At 43.4% G+C, this 26,847-nt stretch overlaps 9 protein-coding genes across 9 annotated transcripts; 5 read left to right on the top strand and 4 right to left on the bottom strand.

The window, feature by feature from the left end:
• Window positions 1-940: 940 nt before the first annotated feature.
• On the bottom strand, window positions 941-1,636 carry O0I10_004630 (uncharacterized protein; the record flags this gene model as incomplete). The annotated part of the gene is made up of 1 exon (XM_058484687.1): window positions 941-1,636. One exon carries the CDS (start codon window positions 1,634-1,636, stop codon window positions 941-943), a length of 696 nt encoding a protein of 231 aa, XP_058344564.1.
• Window positions 1,637-3,486: 1,850 nt separating this feature from the next.
• Window positions 3,487-6,641, top strand: O0I10_004629 (uncharacterized protein; the record flags this gene model as incomplete). The annotated part of the gene is made up of 2 exons (XM_058484686.1): window positions 3,487-5,773; window positions 5,827-6,641. The coding sequence occupies 2 exons, from the start codon at window positions 3,487-3,489 to the stop codon at window positions 6,639-6,641; spliced, it is 3,102 nt and encodes a 1,033-aa protein (XP_058344563.1).
• A 387-nt stretch (window positions 6,642-7,028) lies between these two features.
• Window positions 7,029-7,960, bottom strand: O0I10_004628 (uncharacterized protein; the record flags this gene model as incomplete). Its single annotated transcript, XM_058484685.1, has 4 exons — window positions 7,029-7,612; window positions 7,682-7,735; window positions 7,789-7,855; window positions 7,925-7,960. The coding sequence occupies 4 exons, from the start codon at window positions 7,958-7,960 to the stop codon at window positions 7,029-7,031; spliced, it is 741 nt and encodes a 246-aa protein (XP_058344562.1).
• An 803-nt stretch (window positions 7,961-8,763) lies between these two features.
• O0I10_004627 (uncharacterized protein) lies at window positions 8,764-10,804 on the top strand (the record flags this gene model as incomplete). Its single annotated transcript, XM_058484684.1, has 8 exons — window positions 8,764-9,324; window positions 9,394-9,534; window positions 9,594-9,920; window positions 10,028-10,210; window positions 10,270-10,380; window positions 10,432-10,493; window positions 10,558-10,635; window positions 10,690-10,804. 8 exons carry the CDS (start codon window positions 8,764-8,766, stop codon window positions 10,802-10,804), a joined length of 1,578 nt encoding a protein of 525 aa, XP_058344561.1.
• Window positions 10,805-11,029: 225 nt separating this feature from the next.
• Window positions 11,030-12,197, bottom strand: O0I10_004626 (uncharacterized protein; the record flags this gene model as incomplete). Its single annotated transcript, XM_058484683.1, has 4 exons — window positions 11,030-11,428; window positions 11,504-11,596; window positions 11,708-11,884; window positions 11,997-12,197. The coding sequence occupies 4 exons, from the start codon at window positions 12,195-12,197 to the stop codon at window positions 11,030-11,032; spliced, it is 870 nt and encodes a 289-aa protein (XP_058344560.1).
• A 2,749-nt stretch (window positions 12,198-14,946) lies between these two features.
• Window positions 14,947-16,845, bottom strand: O0I10_004625 (uncharacterized protein; the record flags this gene model as incomplete). Its single annotated transcript, XM_058484682.1, has 6 exons — window positions 14,947-15,455; window positions 15,511-15,647; window positions 15,705-15,919; window positions 15,981-16,052; window positions 16,126-16,511; window positions 16,608-16,845. The coding sequence occupies 6 exons, from the start codon at window positions 16,843-16,845 to the stop codon at window positions 14,947-14,949; spliced, it is 1,557 nt and encodes a 518-aa protein (XP_058344559.1).
• A 753-nt stretch (window positions 16,846-17,598) lies between these two features.
• On the top strand, window positions 17,599-18,863 carry O0I10_004624 (uncharacterized protein; the record flags this gene model as incomplete). Its single annotated transcript, XM_058484681.1, has 4 exons — window positions 17,599-17,608; window positions 17,665-17,927; window positions 17,985-18,003; window positions 18,853-18,863. The coding sequence occupies 4 exons, from the start codon at window positions 17,599-17,601 to the stop codon at window positions 18,861-18,863; spliced, it is 303 nt and encodes a 100-aa protein (XP_058344558.1).
• A 3,014-nt stretch (window positions 18,864-21,877) lies between these two features.
• O0I10_004623 (uncharacterized protein) lies at window positions 21,878-23,431 on the top strand (the record flags this gene model as incomplete). The annotated part of the gene is made up of 2 exons (XM_058484680.1): window positions 21,878-21,926; window positions 22,782-23,431. 2 exons carry the CDS (start codon window positions 21,878-21,880, stop codon window positions 23,429-23,431), a joined length of 699 nt encoding a protein of 232 aa, XP_058344557.1.
• Window positions 23,432-24,626: 1,195 nt separating this feature from the next.
• O0I10_004622 (uncharacterized protein) lies at window positions 24,627-25,940 on the top strand (the record flags this gene model as incomplete). The annotated part of the gene is made up of 4 exons (XM_058484679.1): window positions 24,627-24,761; window positions 25,605-25,631; window positions 25,689-25,730; window positions 25,809-25,940. 4 exons carry the CDS (start codon window positions 24,627-24,629, stop codon window positions 25,938-25,940), a joined length of 336 nt encoding a protein of 111 aa, XP_058344556.1.
• Between the last annotated feature and the right edge of the window lie 907 nt (window positions 25,941-26,847).

Below are 26,847 nucleotides of genomic sequence, written 5' to 3'. Positions count from 1 at the left end.
GCAGTTATTGGTTGCCAGGTTTACGCCAAAGATGACATGGTAACAGCTGTACTTCGAGCAGTAACGGAAGACCCGACCGTTGTTTTTCCATTTTAATGAGGCTAGTAGGACCATGCGGTGGCCTTTTGTGTCGCCGACCCACAAGGCTATTGCCGGTCTCCTTGAGTTTAACACTCGTGTGGGTCGCTTTTGAAAGAGAATCCAGCAAAGAAACACATGATTGATGGAGCGGTGTATATACAACAGGCTCCCTTTTTATCCACCTTGATGGCAATGGGGTGTTTTGTCAAGCTGTAATCCCCTAACCATGATGCAATATGTAAACACATGTACGCAGCCTTCTCCTCTCTTCTTTTCTCTCTCTTTGTGTTCCCACAAAAGGCACCCGAGCAGGGTATCTTGTTGTACACAAACCACACGTCCCTCTTTCCGCAAATCTCGATAAGATCCAAATCCGTTCGCAGAATAAAGAGTAAGAATGTACGTGCTTCTCTCATACGCCTTCATCGTACTACGCTATCCTGCCCTCATTGTTGTTAGTCAACGTAGTACCAAAAGATCTCCATTTCCCTCCATCCTCTTTTTCTTTTCACTTTGATGGTTGTTGATGTCAATCCCAGTTGTTCTCGATTGCTCTCTCTTATAATGGACTTGCAACGTTGCACCTTTTGTCTGTGCACGACAAACTGCGCTATGTGTAAGGTACCTGAGTATAGCTAGTTGCTAGCGTGTGTAATAATAAAACCATCTCATGTGTTGATTATAATGCTTATCCAATCAATCATCACCGGGGATCATTGAACCGCCCCTTCTCTTTTTCCTCTTGTTCTCTCTTTCTCCCTTCCATTTACGAGCAAAGACCGACCACTCATATGAAATCTGGAATGTCGCTGTTTTTTTATTTTGTGTCTAATGATAGCATGTACTATGATTTGCCTTTCTATTTCTTCTTGCCCTCCTTCTTCTTGATAGTTTCATCATTGATAAAGATACCCTTTTGGTTGTAAGGTTCAGGCTTTCTCCATCGTTGAATCTTGGCAGCGAATTCTGTCAGCTCCTGAATATTTGATCCATGCAAAACAAGACGATTGGGTTGGGGGATAGTGCACGTAACACCATCTGGCAAGTCCATGACAACGGGATGTGAGTAGCCGAGCTTCAAGGAGAGCGTTCGTTCCTTGTTTTCCAACACGCCTCGATAACCAACACCAACAAGTCGCAACATGACTCGGTATCCATCCGATACACCCACAATGGCATTGCTTAAGTGTGCACGTGTTGTACCCCACATGGCTCGTTGATGCTTCTCCTCGGGGTTCTCCACTGAGATCTCAACCTGGTTTTGTGAATTCGGATCGTCGGCAGTAGCCTTTGTGGTCTTGAGCTGGACAAATGGCTTGATAATAACAGTTTGTTTGCCAAGAGGTCCTGTCACTGTAAGCTTTGTGTTGTTGTATTCGGAAGGAATGCGTGGCATGGTAATCGGTGTGGGATCGTGCTCCAACTTGACATCTTCGGGGAAACTGATAGGCTTACGACCAATGTGAGAGGCGCATGGTGCAGCATTGTGGAAAGAACGTTGCAACAATGGTTGACGTAATAAACGAGTTGCCGAATGCTTTAGTGAAGACGCCATGGGTGGTGGTTGCTATGTGTGAATGTGCGTGCGTGCGTAGGTTGTCGTCGGAAAGGGGAAGCCCGGCCTTATTTTTTTGCTTTTTTCGACCTGGTCATTGACCAAGCCATCGGAAGTCCGCTCGCAACCACCATAAGAAGACTACTTCCTTATGCTTAAAGATGTTAGTGCATCCAATGGTACAATAACAATATGATGCTTATGGTGTGTGCACTGATTCAGTAAGACTCCCAAGCGTATTACCAGGCATGGGCCAAATGGCTAATACCGGGTGGTATCATTCAAACGATAATGCGCAACAAGAAGGTGGAACACAAGACAATGATGATGAAGCAAATGATTGAGGCATACAAAGAAAGAACTACAATATCAATATCATCATTTATATAAAGAGATAGGAGCAAGTGTTAGAGAAATGGTGAATTCCACATGGTTGGCTCGTGTTGATCAACATTTTGCAGCTCATTTTTGGTTATAAATACTTGCTGATTATGGTCCACCTAAACAAATAAGCGTTGCAGTGGCTCGTGCATTCATCCTTGACATGACATCACATATTGCTGGTCCCAATGGCAATAGGTGCAGACACTTGTTATCATTTTACCTTTATCAATTGAAGCAGGAGGCTCATGAGCGGGCGGATTGCTTGAGCGCTTTTTTCGAATTGATACGGTTGCTATGCAACACCAGCGTGCTGTATCCCGGGAAATACGAATGTCGTTAATGACGTTGATGGAGGCTCGTACATCAAAAACATCTCCCGTATGCTGCTCCATTCAAGTTGTAGTAAATTACTGAAATGCTGCTTGTTGAATGATAATATTATAACCATTGCAAGGTGAGTGATCGAATCAATGCATTATGGAATGTATTTTACTAGAGATAGCGGCATTCATAGCTGTAAAAGTGCAATTGAAATTCGCTATTGCAATGCATATAAAGCTACTACTTAGAAATGATTGCCCAAACATACGCTGCAACTCTTGCATAGAAGAACGAGAGAGAGAGGGAAAGAGAGAGACATAAATGAAACGCCGCTGCGTGATTACCCTCCTCCTGCAGGGGATCACTAGTGATTGAAAAGACATCTTTAGTGGAAGATCGGTTTTTATTTGCATAGAAGTGAATGTATGTATTATAGGTATTCATTGTAGTCATGATAAAAGCGATTCAATGGCAAAGGGTACTAAGCAGGATCAGGGTGTGTCAGATGTATGTGTGCATGTGTGTGTGTGTGTGTGTGTGTATGGATAGAGAGAGAGAGAGAGAGTACTCCGAGCGAAGACGGCGGAGGACAACAAAAACTCGGGGTCTTTGCCCAACTGCCCCACTCGACCTTTCTTTCTCTTTCTTTTTTGTCCACAACAGTTGTATACAGCAAAAACATATCTCGGTCCAGCATTCTTTCGTTTCCCCCCTTTTCTTTCAACACCTTTCTCTAAAGGTATTATTCTCTCTTTTAATTGCTCTCCATTGCTTGTCTTGCGTCCATGTGGCAAATGCAGTCGTGAGATGGGCAACTTTTCAACAAACATACCTTCGTTAACCACTCCATTTCTTTCTTTTCTTGCTTGATTCGACCTTCATTAGAGTGAGTGCATCTTGAAACAGCTGATTGGGAAGCTTGGCAACTTGACAACTCACACAAAAAGGGTTTGCTAGGATACCAACTGCGTCTTTTCATACCATCATTTTCTTTTCTTTCTTTCTTGGGGGTTAATATAAGAGCGACGAGCCATACGCCCATCATTTAAAATCCATATCACTTGTACAAAAGCAACATCATCAAGTACGTGCCTCTATACATATAGACATATAGTGTTATTGACAACAGTTTGTAGCTGCATCTTATGGCACAGATTCCACCATCACCACTACACAAGCCGCTTTCTTCTATCGATGCGAGTAGCAGCTTAACGACACAATCACCATCATCGAATGATCGTTCATATCACAATACATCTTCTTCATCATCAGCGAATCGGTTGCAGCAACACGTGAATACAAACAACAATGATTCAGATGCCGAGACTGAAGTAGCTGAGGATGATACCATACGCAATGAAGATGAGGAAGAAGACGAGGAAGATCGCTATTGGCATGAATTTCAAAGGCGACATCGCAACAAGAATGCAACAGCCAAACGACATCGATCGGTTGCTTCATCAGCATCATCCACATCCAGTGCAAATAGCAATGCTGCTGTATCAGATACGAGCGAAGAAGATGAAGAAGATGAAGATGAGATTCGCATGGGACGTAAACGAAAGCATTCTCGATCGACATCAGCAACTCGAGGTCGACGTAAAGCATCTACAACTGAGCATACACCAGAGAAACGACGACGAGGACGACCGAGAAAAGATAGTTCATCGACAATACAAGATGAGGATGAAAAGATGACAACAACAACAGCTGCTAGGAAAAAGCCTCGTGGAAGGACAGCATGTCAAGATCCCAACAAACCAGACAAAGCAGGTCGTACCAAACTGTTTGTGTTTACTGGCGCTGGCAACCTTGACAAGGTCAAAGAACTTGTTAGCCGAGGTGCGAATGTCAACTTTCGTGATAATGCTGGTTGGACTCCTTTGCATGAAGCTTCGTTGAAGGGACAACACAATACGGCACAATACCTTGTTTCTTGTGGTGTTAATGTCAATGCACGTGGTTTCAATGATGATACGCCACTTCATGACGCAAGTTCCAATGGATTTCCAGAATGCGTTCAACTACTTGTGGATGCTGGTGCAGATGTCTTTGCGCTCAATTCTGACAAGGAGACACCGTTGGATGTGTGCGACGATGATGCATGTCGTGTGATATTGGAAAGCAAAATGAAGCAGCTCAATCGATTAGTGGCCAAGGATGACAATGGTCGTACTATTTTGCATCGTGCATGTGCCTCTGGACAATATGATGAAGTAGCCCTTCTCTTGAAACAAGGTGCTAATGCCAATGCTCAGGACAATGAGTTATGGACACCATTACATGAAGCAGCACATCATGGACATCTTGAGATCGCCAAATTACTCGTTCAACATGGTGCTGACTACAACTATTTTGGCAACAAAGGATACACGGCATTGCATCATGCGAGTGCAGGTGGTCACAAAGACCTTGTTCAGTATTTGCTTGACACTGGTGCTGATGTTGATCTTTGCAATCATGCTGGTGAGAATGCATATCAAGTGGCGACAGCTGCTGAACCTCGTCGAATCTTGGCTGCACGTATTGATGAATTGAGGAAACAACGCACTGCAAGTGATGCAATCGATGAAATCACTTTTATTTCTCATACAAAACAACGACGCCATCGACCTGAAAGTGGATCAGCAACCAATTCACGACCTTTGTCGCGAGAAGAACGCAAAATCCAGGCTATCATGAGGACTTTTGCAAGTATTGAACAGAACAAACGACCTCGACGATCACGAAATCGACATGATGAGATGGATGAAGATGAAGACAATGCTGTACAAAAGGAAGATGGCAGGAGGAGGAGACGTATCCATGCTACCAGCACCTCGACAACCACCACTACAACAGCACGACGACGGCAGAAATCCATTTCGGCTGAAGTTGATTCATCATCACGTGAACCATCGCTTGATCCAGAAACAACATCAGAGAAAATGACTCGTTCAGTAGCAAAAAAGGTCGATGCGAGCAAATTGGATCCTCACAAAAAAGATACCAGTGGTCGTACTCATTTGCATAAATGGGCCATCAAGGGTGATTTAACGGTTGTCAGCACTTTGTTAAAGTCCGGAGCCAATCCAAATGAGAGCGACAATGCTGGTTGGACGCCATTGCATGAAGCAGCTTTGAGAGGTCGCGATCAAGTTGTTCTCTTGTTACTTGAAAATGGTGCTGATCCCAACTCCAAAGGTGCTGATCAAGACACTGCTTTACATGACGCCGTTGAGAATGGCCATGCTCACGTCATTGAACACTTGCTGAAGTTTGGTGCCAATCCACGTGCAAAGAATAGCAAAGGTCTCACACCCTTGGACATTGCCAGTGAGAACAATGATACTCAAATCGAGAGTGTGTTGCGTCGTACAGTGGTCAAAGGTGGCAAACGGAAGGCTACTGGGGAAGCAAATGGTGGCGATGATTCTCGTAAGCGGATCAAAGGTAAGTAAACTACTATTATTGGGGTAGAATGAATGACTAAGTTTTCTATTTAGATGAAGAGGAACCATCGCGACAAGAAGATGATGCTAAGGTGCCAGCTACAGAGAAGGCAAAAGCACATGCTCGAGAATTATCTGGTCGTCACTTGCCCAAAAAGACGTTACATCCTTTGCAACAACCACAGCAACATCTTTCTGGAGGTGATTTGTCTCCTGATGGACCACACACACCTATTCCCACACCACCACCAGAGCATTGGCACGCCAAGGTTAAGGAAGAGAAGGATTACAATTCGCTTTCATCGTTGTTATTGGCCCCATCCAGAGAACGAGCACCTACGTTAATGGAAGCACAACGCTATTTGCCACTCTATACTGTTCAGCTATTTGAAGAGACAGCAAGGAAGCTTTGCTTTTTTGTGGTTGATTTCCAGATCAGTATGCTACTTGGTTTATCCACCCAGTCCTTTTGGCAACGCTATCCACATTTATGTCGACGACCGGTGACTGACAAGGAAAAGGAACGATTATGGTCACCATTTGCATCCATGCTATGTCAAGGTGGTATCAGCAAGCAGGCTGAAAAGCAACGTTTCAACGATACTGCTATGCATTTTGTGCTACTCGAACAAGTGGTTTCGGTTATCAAGCAAGATTATGATCATTTATCCCAAAGCCTTATCACCATCACGCTCGATATTGGATACAAGGACGAAAACAGCGAACATCACCCATCGATACCGATTCAACCACAACAACCAGCTCCACATTGTCTTTTGAACAACAATCACGTGGCCATGTTACCTAAGCGACCTGGCTGTGGTCTTCCTCCCAAGGTCTCGTTGAAGCTCCAAAAATTCAAGAAATGAGAACTGTATACCCGTCTTTTGAATTTCTCCTTTCATCATTCTCTATCTCTCTCTTTCTCTTTTGCACACACACACACACACAATCACACACACTCGCACATACACTCACACTCTCCCACTTTTCATGTGTCAAGTACAATCATTTGCAAACAAAAATAGCGTTCTGTACAAAGCCAAAGATAAAAAAGAAATTTCATCCTGGTTCTCAATCATGAGCCAAATCTTTTACATATCTAGCATCATGCGTTGTTAATATGAGTTGGATTTTGATCATCACCGAGTTTCCCTTTTTGCTGTTAAAGTATTATTACTTTATAAATGTTATGTTGAAAATCTGTCATCATGTGCACAAAAGTACTGGTATATGTGTAATCCTTTTTTTAGATGCTACTGGCATGACGAAAAGCAAGACTTGAAAAAACGACTAAATGATGATCCTTGTTCTTCCTCCTCTTGCCGATGAGATGCATAAAATGACGATGTGGACATGGATGGCTTGTATGAATAAGAATACCTGCGACGAATGGATTGGTCATCGAAGGTCGAATACAGACGTAGATCCGGTGTTGTGGCCACAAGGGAACCCGAGATGATTGAGTTTTCAGTGAGGCTGCTATCACTACTGCTTTTGCTTTCGAGGTCACTATCGTGTGCCTCCTCCTCCTCATCATCATCCATATCAATGTCATGCATGATTGCATCTTCAGTCGGCCGTTTAACTTGAATGCTTTTTGGTTTGTTGTGTTCATTTTCTTCTTGATCATCATCATCATCGTCATCATCATCATTCAAACGTCCTGGTTCGTATCCTCGTTCCCGAAGCAATTGATGTGTCCAAAGGAGGTATAGGCCTTCATCATTATCATTAGGACTAACGGTGGTGTGTGGTGGTGTAGCAGGCATGCTGAAAAAGTAGTCGGCGGTCTTGAATGATGCATCACTATTGACGCTGCTGGCTATACTTGCTGTGTCTATGTATGTAGACATGTCGAATTAGACTTATTCCCCGAGTCCATACGTATCATCCAATTTGATCTTACCGGAAGCGTGATGTCCAGTGGATATAGAGCCATATTTGCTAGGATTAAATCGATCTACCATGAAGTTGTTGGTGGATAGTGCGAGAGTAGGTTTCAATGATGATTACCTTGAGGGACCTTTAAACGATCTTCCGAGGACGATGATGCTGATATGGGTGATGGAAGAGGTTGTGGCTATAAAAACTCGTTAGCATGAGGACAGCATGAATGGATGAATGCTCTACTACATAGGATAGCACATACCATGGGAGCAGTAGTTACGCGAATGAATTGAGTCATGGTGTATATAGAATAAAGGATAAGAGAAAGAGGGATGTGTGCACGGGCAACTCCTTTTTAAATTGTCATCAGAGTAACAAAGAAGGGATGCAAGGGGCAAAAAGATTGCACACAGCAACATGTGTATGGTGCGCCCTGGCAGCACTATCGAATGCTGCTGCCATCACCCCGCACTCAGCTAGCCAATGACTCTTCAAGTGCATCATATGACACACCCGTTCCACTCAACGAACAGTGCTTTGCTATGCAGTAGTTTATCTTGGAAGCTTCTCTCCAAACACGGTCTGTGTGTGTGTGTGTCAGGCGCTGCAGTGAAAATGTAACAAGCAAAGCAACAAAGTCGAGTCGAGACCCAAAAGTATTATCAATCATGGACATCTCTTGTATACCATAGCATACACACACTTTCTCTCCTTTTCATCCATCCTATCGTGTCGCCTCTTTGTAGTAAGCTGATGGCAAAAAAGGAGTACGGAGAATGTTCAAAAAGAAGGATCACTGTTGTTGTTGAAGGTCCTTGGATGCTTCAAGGAAGAGGTTTTTTTTTCTTTGTTCATCCCCTCACCTCCCCATTCATGTGGCCCCAGTAATTGGCTCGTGTGATATCAGGGATTGCCACCACCATTACTTTATCCCCTCACGCTTTCTCCTGTTTACGCCGTGTATCGTTGTCATCATCATGCTGCGGAAACCAATCCCAAATGTGTGCGACAGCAACCGTTTCCATGCAGCGTCTTAAAATTTCCCCGCTTCCAAAGCGATAACTTTTATTTCTACCATACAATACGCGTTGCCTAGGTGATATGAGTGATAGCGAAGACGAGAGTATCAAGCATGCCATTCGGCTTTCATTGCAAGAACACGCTGTTGATCCAGAACAAAACGACATTGACCGCGCGATCGCTCTTTCGTTACAACAGGAACACCATGACAGCAACAACAGCAGCACAGCTCAAGCAGCAGCCGATCGTGTATCCGATCACAATGACGACATGCGTACCGCCATTGCTCTTTCCTTGGGCAAGTCTGTTGATCAGCTTACAGCACGTGAAGCCTTGGGGTTGACAGCAGCGACCAAGGATGTGGTGGAACAATACAACAAACGAAAACGACAAGAGGACACAAGTGATAGCAGCAGCAGTAGCAACAAAAGGACCATGGATCAGCGATACTATTGGGATGGTGTCGTCAAGTTGACGCATGTTACAGGATTCACCGGGCCCAACTTTATTCGATTTGAAGACATTGTTGAAAAAGACAAGCTAAAGAAGGCGGTGATTACAGCTATGGTTGTGAGCATGGATTGGATCGAGGAACAATTTCCCAGCCATATCAATCTTTGTGTCGTGTTACATGGTCGCCCTGTAAGTGTGTGAAGATGACCACGGCCCGTGCACCAAATGATCGAGAGCTGATCATCATCAACCTAATAGGCCATGGCCCGCCAGCTGAGTACCACAAGGACATTCATTGTACCTCCTCTCAAAGATGAAAACTGGGGTGTCTTTCATTCAAAGCTCATGATCCTCGTACATGAAAAGTCCATGCGTATTGTCATTGGATCGGCCAACTTGGTAAGATGATGATGGCTTTTCATCCATTTTTCTTGCTCACACTCATTACAATGATTAAGGAACGCTATGATTACAATGATCTAGAAAACGTGGTATTTATTCAAGACTTCCCACTTGCATCCAAAGCTGCCACATCCATCACGCATTTACCACGCTTCGCTCGCGATATTGCTGCTTTGCTTGATCAAATGCATGTACCAAGCTCTGTTCAAGATGAATTGCTAAAGTACGACTTTTCGCGTGCCAAGGCCCATGTGGTTGCCTCTGTATCTGGAAATTTCGAAGGGCGTGATCAATATCGGCAATATGGTCATGCACGTCTTGCACAGATCATCCGAGAAATAGGTGCTGCTGATCCGAATCGACCACCTCGCATTGAGATGCAGGTATGAAACCGATTGTCTCGAGCTTCAAAATGGGGGGTGGGGAGTGGAGTGGGGAGGTGCATCTTTATCATGCAATCTTTTCTTGGCATTGACAAAGATAGTATTAGACATCCTCCCTTGGCGGCTTAAATCCATCCTATCTCCATGAACTTTACCGATCTTTTTCGGGTATCGATCCATACGAGACATCCAACAAGCCCGTGCGCATGAAAAACAATGACCCATTGCCACCCATTGATATCATTTATCCTTCAATGGACACCGTGCTCGATAGTCGACTAGGACCACCGGTAAAAAAAAGTTCCCTACAAGCTATCTAGCACCATTTTACTAATGCAGGATCATTTAGGGTGCTGGCACCATTTGTTTAAACACGAGCTCATGGCAAAAACCAACATTTCCCAAGCAAGTCATGTGCGATGCCATAAGCCATCGACGACGTACATTGATGCATTCCAAGGTAAACTCACTTTTCACCCTTGATGGTCTATGTATTCAACCTTGTGTATAGTACATTATAGCAACTCTACCAAAGTCTTCGGAGCATCGACTAAAAGGATGGGTGTATTGTGGGTAAGGTTATGGGAGAGAATGAAAAAGGAGAGCAAATATCGAGCATCTCAATCATGATTGATAGGAGCCATAATGCGACAATGGGTGCTTGGGGCAAACTCTCCATATCAAGGGATAGTAAACAACCAAAAATGTCGATCAAGTAAGGCACACGATCTATATCGACAAGGTTCAAGATAACTGACACGTAGTTTAGTAATTGGGAGCTTGGGGTAATATTGCCATTGTATGAAGATTCGGATATCCCTGTCACCTATGTGAGACCACCACCACGATATAGGGCTGGACAAGATGCATGGACACAAGAATAGAATAGCTATCTATACATAGTAGAGCAAGATATTTTGGATAACTATTTGTATTGAGCGATAATGAAAAGAAGAAAAATAGACAGCTGTTTGCTATAGAAACAAACGGGATAAGACATGGTAGAAAACATCGGGAGGGGGGAATGGGTTTAACGCATTTGAGAAAAGGGGAGAGAGAGAGAGAGGCTACATTGGAGCGATCGACAAGAAGAGAGATAGAGAGGGAGCTTATTGCTTGTCACCAGGTTGTTTGTCATCTTTAGCATCGGGTGTTGTATCAGGACGTTGCATAGATGGATGTGATGGACCACGCGAACCTGCCCAATAACCTGCATGTTGATGCTGTGGCATGTATTGTTGTTGGGGTTGGTTGTTATAGTACGATGGCAATCCAGGATAATGATGAGGCGAAGTGTGAGGAGGAGCACCAGCTTGTGGAGGAGCACCACCACCTTGTTGTTGATAAGGTACACCAGCGGCAGCAGCAGCGGCAGCAGCGACATAGCCTGGATGATGACCATTCCAATTACCGCCTACATAGGGTTGATAGCCAGTGGTGGGAGGTGCTTGTTGAGGCGCAGTGGGAGGTTGAGGTGGTGCTGCTTGTTGAGGAGGATAGCCTTCAGGCTAATGAGATAGGTAGATGGGATGATGATTAATACACCACACACTCTTTTAATACAAGGATGTCATGAAGTTTACCTTCTTTTCTTCATAAGGCGACATTTTGTTCTTGTCCACTGAAGGGGAGGATGATGCACCATTTCCGTTCGTGTTGTAAGAAGACTCAGGTGCCTGATAGAGAGCAAGAGAGCGGATTGAACAGTGAGAAAAATTGGGGCGGGGAAGGATACCACTACTACAATGACCACCCACACGGCACGAAGAATGAATAATAACACTTACAGGTGAAGATGCTGGTTCTGGGTCAGGAGCGTTCAAGCATGCTTGGATCAAGTTCTTTCCTTCAGGCTTGGTAACAATAGGCTGCAACTTGACAGTGGTGAAAGTATAAACGAGACCAGTCTCTGAAACAACGAGGAGAAGCACTTGGGTACCCGTGAGTGTGCTGAGCTCGTACGCCTAAAGTTTTTTTATTGTACACACAAATCAGCCTTCTAGTCCAAGAAGAGGTCCAACATGGAACAAGTCGTTGACAACATGCCCAGCCCAGTCGGCAATCGGCTATGCTTACCTTCTTCATGATGCCAGCCTTACGCTTGGAGAAGGTAATGTGGCGGCGATTCTTGTCTTGGATATACTCGATCTTGATTTTACGACGACCAGAACGCTTGGTGGGCTTTTCTTCATCAGACTCAACAGATCCGTCATCGTCGACAGGTAGCGCTTTGTCCTTTTTGGGAGCGTTTGAAAGGTCAAGGTCCGAGGTATTCATTGCCTATTAAGGGTGGTGGTTGGAGGTTTCCAAATGCAGTGGATAGCAGCAACGAGCGAAGGTGAGAGGGAAGGCCACCCACCCACCCACGAGTTTTTTTCTCTCAGCCTGAGATTGGCAAAACGAGACCAATCATTGTCCGCTAGAGTCACTTGCACGCCACCCATCTCTTCTTTTCTCATCCACCTCCTCCTTGAACTCCCACACCCACACCCACACAATCAACCATGTAAATGAGTCATCTACAATAAAAATGAGTTTTATTAAATAGATTGCTTGATTTCATTGTTCTCTACGACACAATGTCTCACTCATTTTCATTCAACGTCAATCTACACGCTGTGTGATATTGGAGGAGGAGGGGATCTGACACAAGAATGAGATTATCCGACAAATACCCCCCATATTACCATCATCAATCGTCTCATCTTCATACACCCATTTCCCTTCCGAATGATATCACATTCCTAGTTCCATGACCCTGGAATTCGATGCCGCCGCTTTTGCATGTGTGTACAATTATCCTTGTCAAAACATTTCAGCTGCAGCTCCACCATGTTGGGAATTGAGCCTGCGTAGAATAATACGCTTTAATCCGGCATTTTGTCTTTCCATAGCATCGGGTCCTCCTCAGCCTAATGTGCTACAGATACGATCAATGATCGCCGATGCGGCTTATACATACATGATATCACTCATTGATTCGTTGTTGACAGCAGGTGTAATAAAAGCATCATTCCTCGGTACTTTGTTATCATTTTGTGATACTCATCATCGTAGCTTTACTCCACTATTGATGATATACATGGTACTTGCATACTATGTTTCAATGGTGTGTGGCTGGCAAGTGGGGTAATGTCCATGAGAGACAGGGGACAAAGACCCAAACTTATGGACGTTGTTGTTTGTGTGAATAAATGAAGAAGGGGTTTATCCTGACAATTGGTGCCATCAAGCTCAGCCATTTTGATGCACCATGTTTGTGTGAGCCCGATACTGGGGTATAACCAAAGAACAGGTACACGAGAAAAAAAAGAGAGAGGAAGCCCATCAGGCGTTTTCCCGACGTTTCTCTTAGATCAATTGTTCCAAAGAAGAATCACTAGTCGTTTCGATACTTTTAGTACCGAGCCAATGGTAAGCTGAGCAATAAAAAGATACAATGCATAATGGTGGATGATGGGCGGGGGGATCTGTAGTAATGTGCGGGTGGGGACAAGACGTTGGGTGTGTGATCAAGAAAAGGAAAAAAGAACATGCAAGCATATGTCTTGTGAACAAGGATTAAACAAAGTCCCGATGAATACTAGTCAACTGGTTGATGGCATCCATTTTTCTGGATCGGGGGCAGTAACAAATTTTGCATAGACATCATATCTTGTGCTGTTGTCCTCCGCCGTTTACTATAAAAAAATCAGTTGAGGACCGGTTCCCAGGATCGTCAATGCAACGAAGATCCTCATAGTGGGGAAAAAAAGGTACATACTTTGTATTGGAATTGCGTCGAATGCGTACACGCACACCTTGATCCGAGAACCACCTTGTCAAATCAGTTGATTCTATATCATTACCTCTGTTGAGTTTCTCAAGAGAAGAGACAAGCATGATGACGTCTTTTTTGGATGTTCATATGTACCTGACATGCCTGGAAAAGCTTTAAACACAGCGTACCATTAGTCACTTTGCATTTACCAATAGAGCAATCGCTCAACTTACTTTTGGGAGAATAGACTTGAAATGTATCTGAGAGTATGGAACACAAGTAAAAGACGTGTGATCTATTATGGTACATAGTGCTTTGATAAGCGAATCCCATCATCATCGTTGCACATAACATGATATCAAGGATACTCACTCTACGATTCGAAAGAGCGAAAACTTGAACTTAAAGTGCCCTTCTTGCCTTACGCTTATGTCGTCAAAGATAAAGTATCCACCTTCTGTTGCACATCCAATAATGTGAACACAAAACGAATGTGCAGGTTTCAGCACCAAAAAAAGGTTAGCAACCGGCATTCCCAACTTGGGGGTGCACATACACATGCACACACATACACACACTTACCCTTATTTTCGGTGTCTCTGAGCTTATGCAAAGATTGCACAACCGCACCCGCGGTGCTTGGAGTAGCTTGGTTTGTGAAATGTAAGTCATCCCCTCGGGTATCAACCAACGTAGCGTAAAGGAAAAGACTTGGGTCATGAAGCATCCTAAGCATTGCATTGTTGGATCTATTTCTCTTTGCCAGCGTATCATCATAACCCGATCACACATACTCTTGGCGTTGACATTCAAGTTGTACAACAGGAGGTGGGTCGACAGGCCTACGATCCACTAATGCCATCAAGAAGGTGTTAGCTTCTTTGATCTCCCTCTGTTTTTGTAGAATGATGGGTGAATAGTAACATGCAGCATACCTTTTTCTTTGAAACTGCAAAGGCGTGCCTTCACAGGTTGTTGTCGCACAATAAGCCGTATTGAACACCTGTAAATGGTTTCATGAGCACATTGTTTACATGCGTGGAATGTTGTGGATGAGTGCATTTCTCTCACGTTTCATTATTTGATGCGTGAAACATTTGTGAACAGGTGAAAAAGAAGAGGTGCGTGGGGCACCTCCTGTTTAATGAGGTTTTTTTGACATATCAGCCCCTCTAGTCTATCCCCGATTTTCCTTGTCAAACAGATGCGATTGGATGGGATTGTCCGTGCGCTGTCGCTTTCCCGCGTGTTGGATTACAAGTGTGCTCAAAGCACAAACCTGAAAAACATGACCCAGCTCATTGAAGCCAGTAATAGGTAAACGCCTCCATAAACCCAATTCCCAGCAATGGGTCGTTTCTCCGCTAATGTCTCCGCTTCTGTTTTGCTGTTGTTTCGTGCTGATGCAGGTTGCTGCAGGATTGAGCTGTAAATCTGCCAGTCAAGTAGGTATAGCACCACACCACCAAATGATGCTAGTAGGCCAATGCATAAAAAGAATATCATCACACCATCGTATCCTTGATTACGATCTTGATCTTGGAAAAGCCCAGTGGCAATGTCGAATAGCGTTGCCCCAATATTGGTGCATGATTTAATCAAGCCCATGCCGGTGCCAACCAATGATAATGGCAGAATGATAGGCACAGAGGATACTAATCCCACAGGCCCCAGGGCCAAGCTCATGCTGAACAATAACATGCCAATAACAGGTGACAAATACGTATATCCCAAAAGCGCCATTGACAAAAGGAATGATAAACCACTCGCAAGAACTAATCGACATGATGTTAATGCTACTGTAAATGGGGCTTTTTATCAAACACTTACTCATCCAAGAGCGTTTTCCATATCGATCCACACATACACCAAGCACTGGCATTAAGAAGATCGGTAGCACCTGTGCCACGCTAGCTGTCGCTGCTGCCTTTGCATTGTCATATCCAAATCGCATCTTGACGAACTCGCTGGTTTGATAATTATAATTTGTTAGTGCTTTGATGAATTGGGATAATAGGTATTACCTGTTGATGTGCAGCCAACATCCCCAAGCACCGCCTAGAAGAAATTCCATTGCTGCAATAAGCCAATAGGAGTGAGGTAGATATAGCAACTTGGACCAGCTAAAGACACGCTTGGATCGAGCGACATTGTGTTGTTGACGCATCCCCAAATGCTTCATGAGCCCCAGGTACACAAGGTTGATCAACAACGAGAAAAGACACAATAATGCGGAAAACTTGCATATATGGAAAGTGAGAAAGCATGTTTCAAGGGGTCGCTTGTAATAGTCTACATACCCAAAAACCATAGCCGTACCATCCTGTGGATTCAGCGATCGGAATCACAGTCGCTTGAGCCATAAACGATGCCTTGAATGATTTGAGATATGGTATCAGCTTCAATTCTCGAGAACAATGCTACATAGTAGTATCATCAACATACCAATCGGCTCACTGTCAACATGAGTCCAATAACACCGGCCAAATCACGCCCATGGAACCACTGGCATAATATCGTCTCTTGAACAATGACAACATTGCCACTTCCAATACCATAAAGTATACGGCCCACCACCATGGTTGACATGCTCTTGCTATGGGTCGATAGTGATACAAGCACATTGCCTATGGTGATAAGGGCTGTGGTGATGATGGATCCTTTCGCTGTGCCAAAAGCGTCCAAAAAGACTCCTCCAAAGACGGGTAAAATGGTATTGACAATGGAAACACTGGATTGAAGCACGCCATATTCCGAGTTGGTGATACCAAATTCCTCCTTGATGATGTTTTTCATCGCACCTAGCGTGTGTGCTGCAAAATGGCTACCCACTATCAGCGTTCAGAAGGGCACACCACCATCGTGGGAAGAAGAAAATCTGCTAGGTGAGCACAATGCACAACCATCCGCCGGCCATTGTACAATACCTGCCAAGAATAGAGCGCATGCTAAAGCAACGGCTTTGTACTTCCAAGGTTGAGTGGTTAAATGGTCCTCATTTTTAGTGTCAACATCATTGTAATATTCCTCATTGTTGTGGTCTGATGATGTAGATGCATGATAATTGCTGTCAATAGTGCCATTGTTGTTATCGTCAATGCTGTACAATGTCCCCTCGCTGTGTGACGCCAATAGCGGTTGTCGTTCTTTGTAACTTGTCGACATGGTGTGCGAATGTATAGTGGATGGAGCGTGTCGTAGATGCTTGTAAAAGAGGAAAAGAAAGAAGCATAACGTTAATCAAAGGAGACCAACAATGCTGCTATATGTAATGATTTACCTTTTATTTACATGCATCATGCAGCACGCCATTTTCAGGGCTCACAGGCGAGGCTCAGCATCTGATAACGAATGGGATCTGATAAACAAAGGTAGCTGCTCGCCGATAATCATGCATATGATGGGAGTGTTGCCAGGATACATCAATAGTATCGCGCATAATACGTATTATGGGCTGTCATTGAAGTCGTGGATACGTGTTTCGGAAATCACAAAGGTGCAAGTTTGATAAAAGGCGGTCCACTACACAATTCGTAGGATCGTGTTGAACTGCAAAGGTTTGGAGCTGTAACATAGCAACGGCGTAAGGTGGTGTGTTGCTATGATGATCTGCTGCTGTTGCTATGGTCACAGTGTATATAGCGGCTTTCATGGTGTTGCTCTATTGTCTCTGGCTCCTCATGCATTCATTGGAACGGCATCTTGGGGTCGATGTTGTGTGTGTAATCCATTGTCGATTTCCTTCATAGCGTAATGATCCCCATTGAATGTGATGTAGTACAAGGTTTTGATCCGAGACACGTTGATGTTGCCCTGTCATGCCGCTCCGCATTTCTCCACTTTCTCGAGTTTCTTTGGACAAACAAGCGTTGTTTACTCTTCTTTTCCTCTTCATCGACCCTCTTTTTGTGTACATCCATGCCAGCTTGTAAGCCAATGATCAAACAACACAATCCCTGATTGCTGACACTCGTTATCCCAAAGCTGTCGTCTATCCAAAGTCGCACGAAGGCCTCGCTGCTGCTGCATCCGCTGGACGACGTTCTGGTCCTCCACAATTCAGTTCGGCCAACCAACTCATTCTCTTCTTTTACTTGCTTGGATACAACAATGTTAGCTTCATGGGATGGTTTTGGGTATTTTACACCACACTCTATTGTTACCTTTCGGCAGGTTTCAAATACGATAATGTCCACGATCTCTCTTGGCAAGGCTTAACGATTATACAATCGGCGGCTCTTTTGGAGGTGAGCAATGGCAGGCAATAGACATTGACACATGGCTAATCCAACGATGGCAAATAGGTGGTCAATTCGTGGTGTGGTAAGTCTGAGGAGGAGCAACAAGAAAAGAAGGTGGAAGAGTGGTCAATCCACTTTGGCTGGTGGCGACATTTTCGAAATCTGGGATTGGCGAGCTTGAACATGAAACTTGCACACACAAGATGTACTCTCTTCTATCTCACGTTGGTTGTATCCACCATCCTGTATGGCTGCCGGTACTCCTTTTGTTGATGCCGAATGGAACAGGAAGTTTTGCAAATCAATTTACCAAGGAGATATGGTATATGCATCATACATTAGTACACCTGCATGAATCTACTATTTCTTTGTTATTTGTTTTTGAGGAGACATTCTTACTCATAAAGCATGTTACGGTACCGAATCGGCTGAAGAACAACAATATTGCGTTGAAAGGTAATGGTAACTATGATATAACGCCGGCTGTTAAGGGTCTTTATTGTACACAAAAAAGAGGTGTCTTCATGACTATAGAACTATATCTTACAAGCATCAACTCATCACGATGCATATTATTTCCTTCATCAAGTTATTTACAATGTTAAATATGACCGTGGGTTACATAAGGTTTAAGGAGAGGCTATAATCGTTGCATACAGCGTATCAACATCCAATGATGAAAGTTGTTAGCTTGATAAACGATCAAGGTAACTTCACAAATATTGATGATTCTGTATGGTGATGGGTATAAGCCCACGATCTCAGCATTTGGAAAAAGCCCTTTTGTGTGCTACACAAGGATAGGATAGAGAAGAGTATTTGATCTCCCATGTATGGAAGAATACAAAGAAATACGGCGAGGTGGCATATTACTAAGGTTCATTGTAACCATGGATATGTTACGATGTACCATGCATCACCGGTAACTTAGTTTTGGTTTAAGACACCATAAGGTTAACATTGAATCTAAATGAGATACAACTTGGACCGAAAATGAAAAAAGACTCGTCAGCGTACAATCCAAGGTCTAATATCTTGACAGCATTCATATGATATGAGCATCAAATATCTTACTGAGGCTCATTTAAGGACATCAGAACATTTAGCAATGCAGGGGCTGCTTATACTTCTTTGTGGGACTCTAATGCAAACACTCAAAACCACTTTACTCCGCTGTGTTGACACAGCGGAGTGTCATGCATGCATGAACGGAGAAGATTTTGTTCTTTTCTCTGTTGCTTCGCAGTATCCATTTATGTTAAATTCTTGTCCGTGATGTTTTCATTGTTCGAGAGCCATTACATGTTATCGTCATCTTCTTAAGAAATTATTCATTCACGCATAAAGGAACAGGCACTATCGTATGTTTATTGAGTCATTCATATACCAAACTAAGGACATGTTTTCCTTTTTTACTTGATCGTATCTAAGGCGAAGAATAAAGAAAGACAACATGAAGCATGTCGTGTTGGTAAGAGTAGGCTTACTCCTGTTTGCTGCAGGTCGGCTTCGACTGTACGTAGTTGTGGTCATAAGGTACCATGTTCCCGTGCATGAAATTTACATATAAATACAAAGGGTCATGAAATGGTGGATTGACAACTACCATCATGCACAATATCAGCATCAATGTAATCAAGTAAACCATATACCATCACCGTTTTCATACTAACAACCCCTATAATTTAGTTTGGAGGCAACAACCAACGTTACAGACGCTGGAACCGTTTTGGGGGCAAATTCAGACGACACACATACCAAAAACAATCGAATCAAAATCGTAATCCCTATGTTCCTCGGTGTATCTTCCACCGGGGAAGATATACCCGCCATACCACCCATCAGTGTTCCTTTTACCAGGACATGATGAGAAACACATACAACCATCCAATGAATAATTCTTATCAACCACACGAACAACAACAACAACCAACACCAAATCAACAACAACAACAACATCAACAACAACAGCAGCTACAGGAACCACCGCACCAACAACAACCGCAACAGCAACCACTGCACCAGCAACATCATCATCAACAACATCAAGACCAACCCCAAGGTCAACCCCAACAACACCTTTCCCCTTCCAACATTATCGATGACATTGCTCAACTCTCCATGCTTAACACTAATGAATAAAATCCAAATCACGTGTTTTTATGTCATATTCTATTTCATAATCGATTGTAAGGGATTTTCTATTGAGGAGGTGTCTACATGGCACATTGGCCCCATAGATAAAGCCTATGCATGTGAATGATTCTTCATCTCCAGTCTATAATTACCATCTTTCAATTTTGGGCGTAGATAGGATGAGGCCGCTCGGGAAAAAAAAAAAGGTGAGATAGTGACCACGAATAATATTGTTCAATGGTAAAGCTCTACATCCAAGACTACAAAAACTATCACGTACAATTCCATCGCAAACACCACCTATCGCACTAAAAGCTCAACACCATGCGATACAATAACTCGCTCACCATGACGACAACAACTCGTATCACCCACCAACAATACCTTCTCGTGTTCAACAACGTTTACCAACACCATCCATCATTTCAACCCCCAGCTCGTGGCATGATACATCAAACAAATCAAATCCAATTACTATTACCGCACCACCACAGGTTTCATGTCGCAAGCTTGTTAGAAAATAACCTTCCCAAAACACAACAATGACTAGTAGTATCCTTGATGGTAGCCCTATTAAACGAGGTACACGTTTTATCAAATGTAATCAGTACAGAAGATGTAAAGAAGCGGTGGCTGTGGAAATGTAAAGACGTATAGAATAAACAACACCTCCAATAAGCATTCTACTAAACCACCGGAGCATCAATGAGAGCATCAATTCGCTGCGCGAACTGATGCTACCCAAAAAATTAAAAAGTGACAGACCTCCCATGTTATCGGGCCTTTTTTGGAGGGCTCGAGCGGCCACATTCACGGTATCTGCGCCCAAAATTAAGGAGAAATCATGCGGAGCTTCTTACAATGAAATTCAGTTTATAAGCGATGCTCCTGCTGGAAGAGGATACTTATTCTCTTTCGTTGGTAGGAACCATTTATGTAAGATACCTATTGAACCTGTATCCAAATGATACTAAAATCACACGTACAATATAGGCTACAAAGACCTGCAAGATTGGCTCATGGAAAGCATAGATCAAGGCTGATCTGGCTGGAGCGAGAAAAACTCGAGGAGTTGTTGAAACGGTATCATATGAGAGCTGATGTATCTAAAATGCAAGGTGTTACGTATAACGAGGAAAGCTACCATCAACCTAAAGACGTGGATTGTGATGGAAGACCTGCCAAGTATCGACGTGTAGTGTTTAACAATCGAAGCGACATATAGCACTTTCGAGGATTGAATAATCATCAATAAAGCAAAGCCATGCATACACGGTTTTGTGGTATCATTTAACCGATATATGGATATAACTTGATTAAGATGCAAAAGTGTTTTGGTCTTCATGTCTCGCAAAAAGGTCGCACTATGATGAGGATGAATTGAAATGCGCACAATAATAAAGATGAAAAAGAGGAGAGAGATGATGATAAAAAGAGACGAGAGAATACAGCGAGACTTAACAAAGGTTGTTGAATGATTTATTTCAGTTGTTGAATACGCTTATTTATAGCTTTATGGATGATGGCGTAAGGGATTGGTGTTTGGGTTGATGTTGACGTGGCTTCTTGAATCAGGATACGGATAAGTCGGTATACGCAGTGATGATGGGACTCGTGTGTGGGTGGCACAAACGGTTGATTTGTGTAAGTCATGCTTGTGAGATATGCCGTAGTGGCGTGAGATCTCTCGCTATGATAAACAGCAACAATTTTATTATTGGATCCGATCAATCATACTCATCATACAATTGATCTTCTTCTTGAGTAGCTTGATTATCGTTATTTTCTTCTTCCTGCTGGCTCAAGCTTTCTTCCGGTGCATGGCTATCTCCATTTTCTTCATGCTGTTGGCTCATATCACCCTCAGGAGTATGATCAACGTCATTTTCTTCTTGCTGTTGGGTCTCACCCTCTTCAGGTACATGACTATCCGCGCCATTAGGAGTAACTACATGTTGATCTTCAATCTGTTGCTGTCGCTCAGCTTCTTGTCGTTCTATTTCCCTTCTCAGAAGTCTTGCTCGGTGACGATGGGCAATTCGTGCTGGTCGTTGTAACCTACCCCATAAAAACACTAATCAGCAAAACACATCAACATAGGCAAAGTTGAGCATACAACTATCTTACATTAGGAAAAGGAATAGAAGAATTAGTATCGGAATGCATCGTGCCACCCGAGGTGATCCAGTTAATCGCCCATAATCATCATCATTACATCACCTTGCCGAGTATGGGTTTACTATTTTATCTTGCTGCGAAGATAAACGCTCAACGGGAACATTATAGGATCATTAGAACAATAGCTATGCTTTATGGATGGGGTATACACGATACAGATGTAAAAACTCAAAGTTTAGTTTTGGCTACGACTGTGTTGCTTGGGGGAGAGGGGGTACAGCAAGCATGAGATAGAATCAATGCAAACAAGCGTGAAACAAGTTCCGTCAAATTAATTTTCTTCGCTCTCCCAAAAACGTCCTTTCTTTTCTTTGTCTTTTTTCTCTCACGCAGTTGTCCTTCTCATACCACAATCTGATTTTCACCCTTGTTACAGTTTTTGAATGGAAGGACATCAAAGTACAAATACACCCGCGGGCAACAATCAAAGACATGCTTTTCATAGCAATCAAAAAATTCCTTTGATGCGAGGTTACTACCATCCACCTACATGACGACTGCCCAATGGAGATACAACCAATGTAGGAGAAACTCATGCACTCAAAGCTCATGTCGAAATCTTGACACGTGAACGTAACGAGTTGCAACGGAAGCAAGATGATGCCAAAAGGAAGATTCAGGAATTGGAACGACAAATCCAGGCAATGCGAGATGAATTGGTGACCAATCAAGGCATGTCATCATCATCCAAAAAGTTGTCGTCGGTAGCTCCCATATCCGAAGGTGGCACAACCCATCATGATGACATACTACAGCATCATACAATGTCAAGCTCAAACACTGAAGCGATGTACGAAAAACAAGGTTCCCGTAAGGATACCCCGATTGACAACAGAACCATCCGCGCACGGTTACATACACCACCAGAAGCTCCATCGATAAACAAGAAACGCATCGCACAGCTTACTAAACTGCAGCACACATTGAAAAATGCTCTCAGACAAGTATCGCAAACACGTGACGATCTTACCACTCTAATCGATGCAAAAGACGACTTGGAGCAAAGGACCATTAATATTGAAAAGCAACAAAAAGAGACCGCATCACAATTGGAACTATGCAAAGCAAAGCTGAGCGCCAAAAATGAGGAGCTACAACATGCGACCAGAATGAATCATCAGAATCAAGAATCTTTGGGATTGAAAGAAAGAGAGGTGAAAAAATTGAAGCGTACTTTAGGACATTTGTTGGATTAGAACAGAAAATGTTGTTGTCGACGTAATTCTTGCTTATTATTGCTACCACTTGCATTTATCATGTACTTTGATGATGTTGCTGTAATAAAACGACTTCATTTTTACCAATTAACGAGATCCTGTTACATTTTGTTTGATTGAAGATCCCTTCGAACTAATACCAAAACGAAGAGCTTCCTATACTCGTTAGGGGGTTAACTCATAAAAACTTAAAGCTACATTGATGCGTCCGGTCCTACTGTAGTCGACGCCATCTTTTGGCACAGGGAGATTATGGATAGCTTAGATAGAAGGTGCCGTCGTGCTTATTGAGAGCGGTAGTTGTAGCAAGCGGGTGGCAAGGAGTGCACGAATTCAAGGGAGCAGGAGGAACAAAGAGACCACTCTTCTTCACAAAAAAAGGTAAGCTTGTCTCCATTTACAAACTACAACGCGCTAATTGCTGGCATTCCTTACAATGTACAGCGTTCATTGGGGTGAACATGTGGTCAATGGCGACACTTTCCAGCTGCAGACATTCAACAGCAAGTACGCGCGCGATCTGCCCATGACTCAAGCTTCCATTGCAATACAACATGTAAGTTCAATCGCTGCATTACTTTATTATTCAAGTTGGACATTGTGGTTCTAAAGTTCACGTGTAGTTTGCTGTTCTCTCGTTATACAAGTTCCAAAGGGGTCGTCGTGTGTCGTGTGTATTCTATCCATGGTTGCCATCAAGGAGAGGTCCCAACACATTGTTACTTTGGGTATGTCGACATGAAAAGCAAATACTATCCTTGTTACCTTACATTGCATTTACTGCAGCTTGAATACGTTGGATTATGGTACCTGTGGCCGCAAAAGGATACGGATCTCAAAGCAAGAATACTGTATGGTTGGTTCAATGGTATGCGTGGTATTCGATCTACAAAGCAAAACATGTTAATTAACGAGCCTTGCAATGAAACAGCAGCAAGACAATATGGATGACATGGATAATAGCATCATTTGAGGCAATGATGCTATTGAGAAATACCACAAGGTAAGAGGTTCATTGTGGGACTAGTTGGATTCAAGTGAACTTACCAAACGCCATACAGTGGCAGAGCCTCTTTCGGCGATACTATTATTATCAAGGCTGCACGTCGAGGATGTCATTGTATAGTACTATGCTCTCCTGGGGAATTTTGGCCCGGAAACAGTGTGACTCAAGATGCGGCCTGAGGGATTTAAAAATGCATCCGCTGTGCGCACGGCCTCCATCCAAGTACGGCTATTGATTTCCTTGCCTACAGAGAGAAGGTGGATATCTCTTATGATGCCAATTTCAGGATCCAATGAGAGTATGGTACATATGGTGGTATACCTTGGCGCTGCAGGTTGATTATTGTATTGCCGTCGGATGGTGTATTTGGTTGCAATTCCTTGTGATCACCATGGTTCAGGGCGTCGTGTGCCTTCCTTACCGAGTTGTCCACAATGAGAGTTCTCAAGACGTCTTCACATTGCCTCTTTTGGGTATGCTGACAACAAAAGCGTGTGGATTGGGTTTGCTTCTTATCTCACATTGCATTTATGGTAGGTGAACATGTTGGATGATGGTACCTCTGGCAGCAACAGGACATTGATATCAAAGCAATAACGCCGTACGTTGGCTCAATGGTATGCATGGATGGAATTGGATGTACAAAGCAAAACCTGTCAATTAACGAGCCTTACAGTGAAACAGTAGCAAGACAATATGGATGACATGGAGATACGGCTTTATTTGAGGCGGTGATGCTATTGAGGAATACCACAAGGTAAGAGTGTTCATTATGATGGGATTGGTTGGATTCAAGTGAACTTACCAAACACCCTACAGTGGCAGAGCCTCTTTCGGCGATACTATTATTATCACGGCTGCACGTCAAGGACGTCATTGTACTACACTTTCCTGTGGAGCTCTACATGTTGTGCCCGGGGACAGTGCGACTCATGTTGCGGCCTCAGGGATTAAAAATGCATCCTCTGTTCGCACGGCTCCATCGTTTTACGGCTATTGATCTCCTTGCCTTTAGAGAGAAGATGGGTATCTCTATTGATGCACTTCATCGCGTCGATCCACAGGAGAGTGCCGGTACAATGACGTTTCTTTGGCTGTGCGCTTTTATCATTACTTTACATCCTGATTGCCTATGTGGTTCCCAAGTCTGCGGGTGATGATTGCGTGATTCAGGTATGTAGGACTCTCATGCTTTTGGAGACCTTTGCTGAAACGCCTACCATTATTTAGAGGGACCATTGCAGAGAGCTGCTTGTCTTTTGGTGCTTTGACGTTTACAAGATCACAGCTATGAATTGCTAAGTATTGTTGGATGAGTTGGGACAATTGTTTATGGTGCATCTTTTATAGGTGAATCATGTCAGCCATGGGGAAGCGTTTATGTCTTTTGGTGGTGTCAACCTTTATTGTGTCTCGGGTGGTTGGTTACCAAGCAACGGGCGATTTCTCTGGAGAATGTCAGCCAATGAACGTCTTTTATGAGTGGATTGTATCAGCAACAAACAACAGCATGCATATCTTTGATGCCATATCAACCCTCATCCCATCATCCATCTGGTGCTTCCCATTACCTGCAATTTGGTGAACCTCCTGAAACAAAGGTCCCTTATCGATCGATCATGTCAGCAACAAGGAGCAGGTTTATACCTTTGGCGTCAGCAAGCTTTCGATCATCTCGTGGTCCTGATTATCGGCAATTCCTTTGGTGGATCTCTACAACTATACGCGTCTTATGGATGGATAATGTCATCAACAAGCAATGAGAGTCCGCGTTGACATCTTTGATGTTACCGAGGTCATTTATGCATCTCCTCAAGGCATTCATCGTCAAGCTGCATTCGATTTCCAATGAAAAACGATTGCCATTCACATCGCTCTTTAGCCATATGTACGTCACTCCGCAGCTAGGATCTGGTTTGGGCTTTTCGATGCACAATGCATTCTCGATTTGCATGTGGTCTTGGGTAACAAGGATTGTCTCGTTGTCTCTCTTTGTAAGGGCTCTTCGGTAAAATGTAAGTATGTTATCTTCGGTGGTACGAGTATTACTCAACCTTCTCACTGTATGTTCCCATCAAGTGTCGTTCCATAGCTTACAACCCGGGTGCCAACGTAGTGGGTCTTATCAACAAGCGGACGATTGCAAAGAATCGGCTTGATTTGGATATCAGCAGGATTTCGTGCATACATGGGTATCAATTGGTAAATAGTGATCCATTCGTTTCTACAACGCCTGCCAACCTCTTCGCTTATTATAGTATGTGATCTATTCAGCAAGCTACTTGTCTTCAGCCCTTTGGATTATTGATGGATGCAGCTGTCATTGGATGTCGATATGTTTTCGTGCATGTGGCTATCATTGGTAATAGTGGTCCGTTCTCTTCTTCAA

The sequence above is a fragment of the Lichtheimia ornata genome (assembly GCF_029851405.1).
Source record: "Lichtheimia ornata isolate CBS 291.66 chromosome Unknown scaffold00017, whole genome shotgun sequence".
Taxonomy (NCBI): Eukaryota; Fungi; Mucoromycota; class Mucoromycetes; order Mucorales; family Lichtheimiaceae; genus Lichtheimia; species Lichtheimia ornata.
This window is presented reverse-complemented; position numbering and strand designations above follow the sequence as displayed.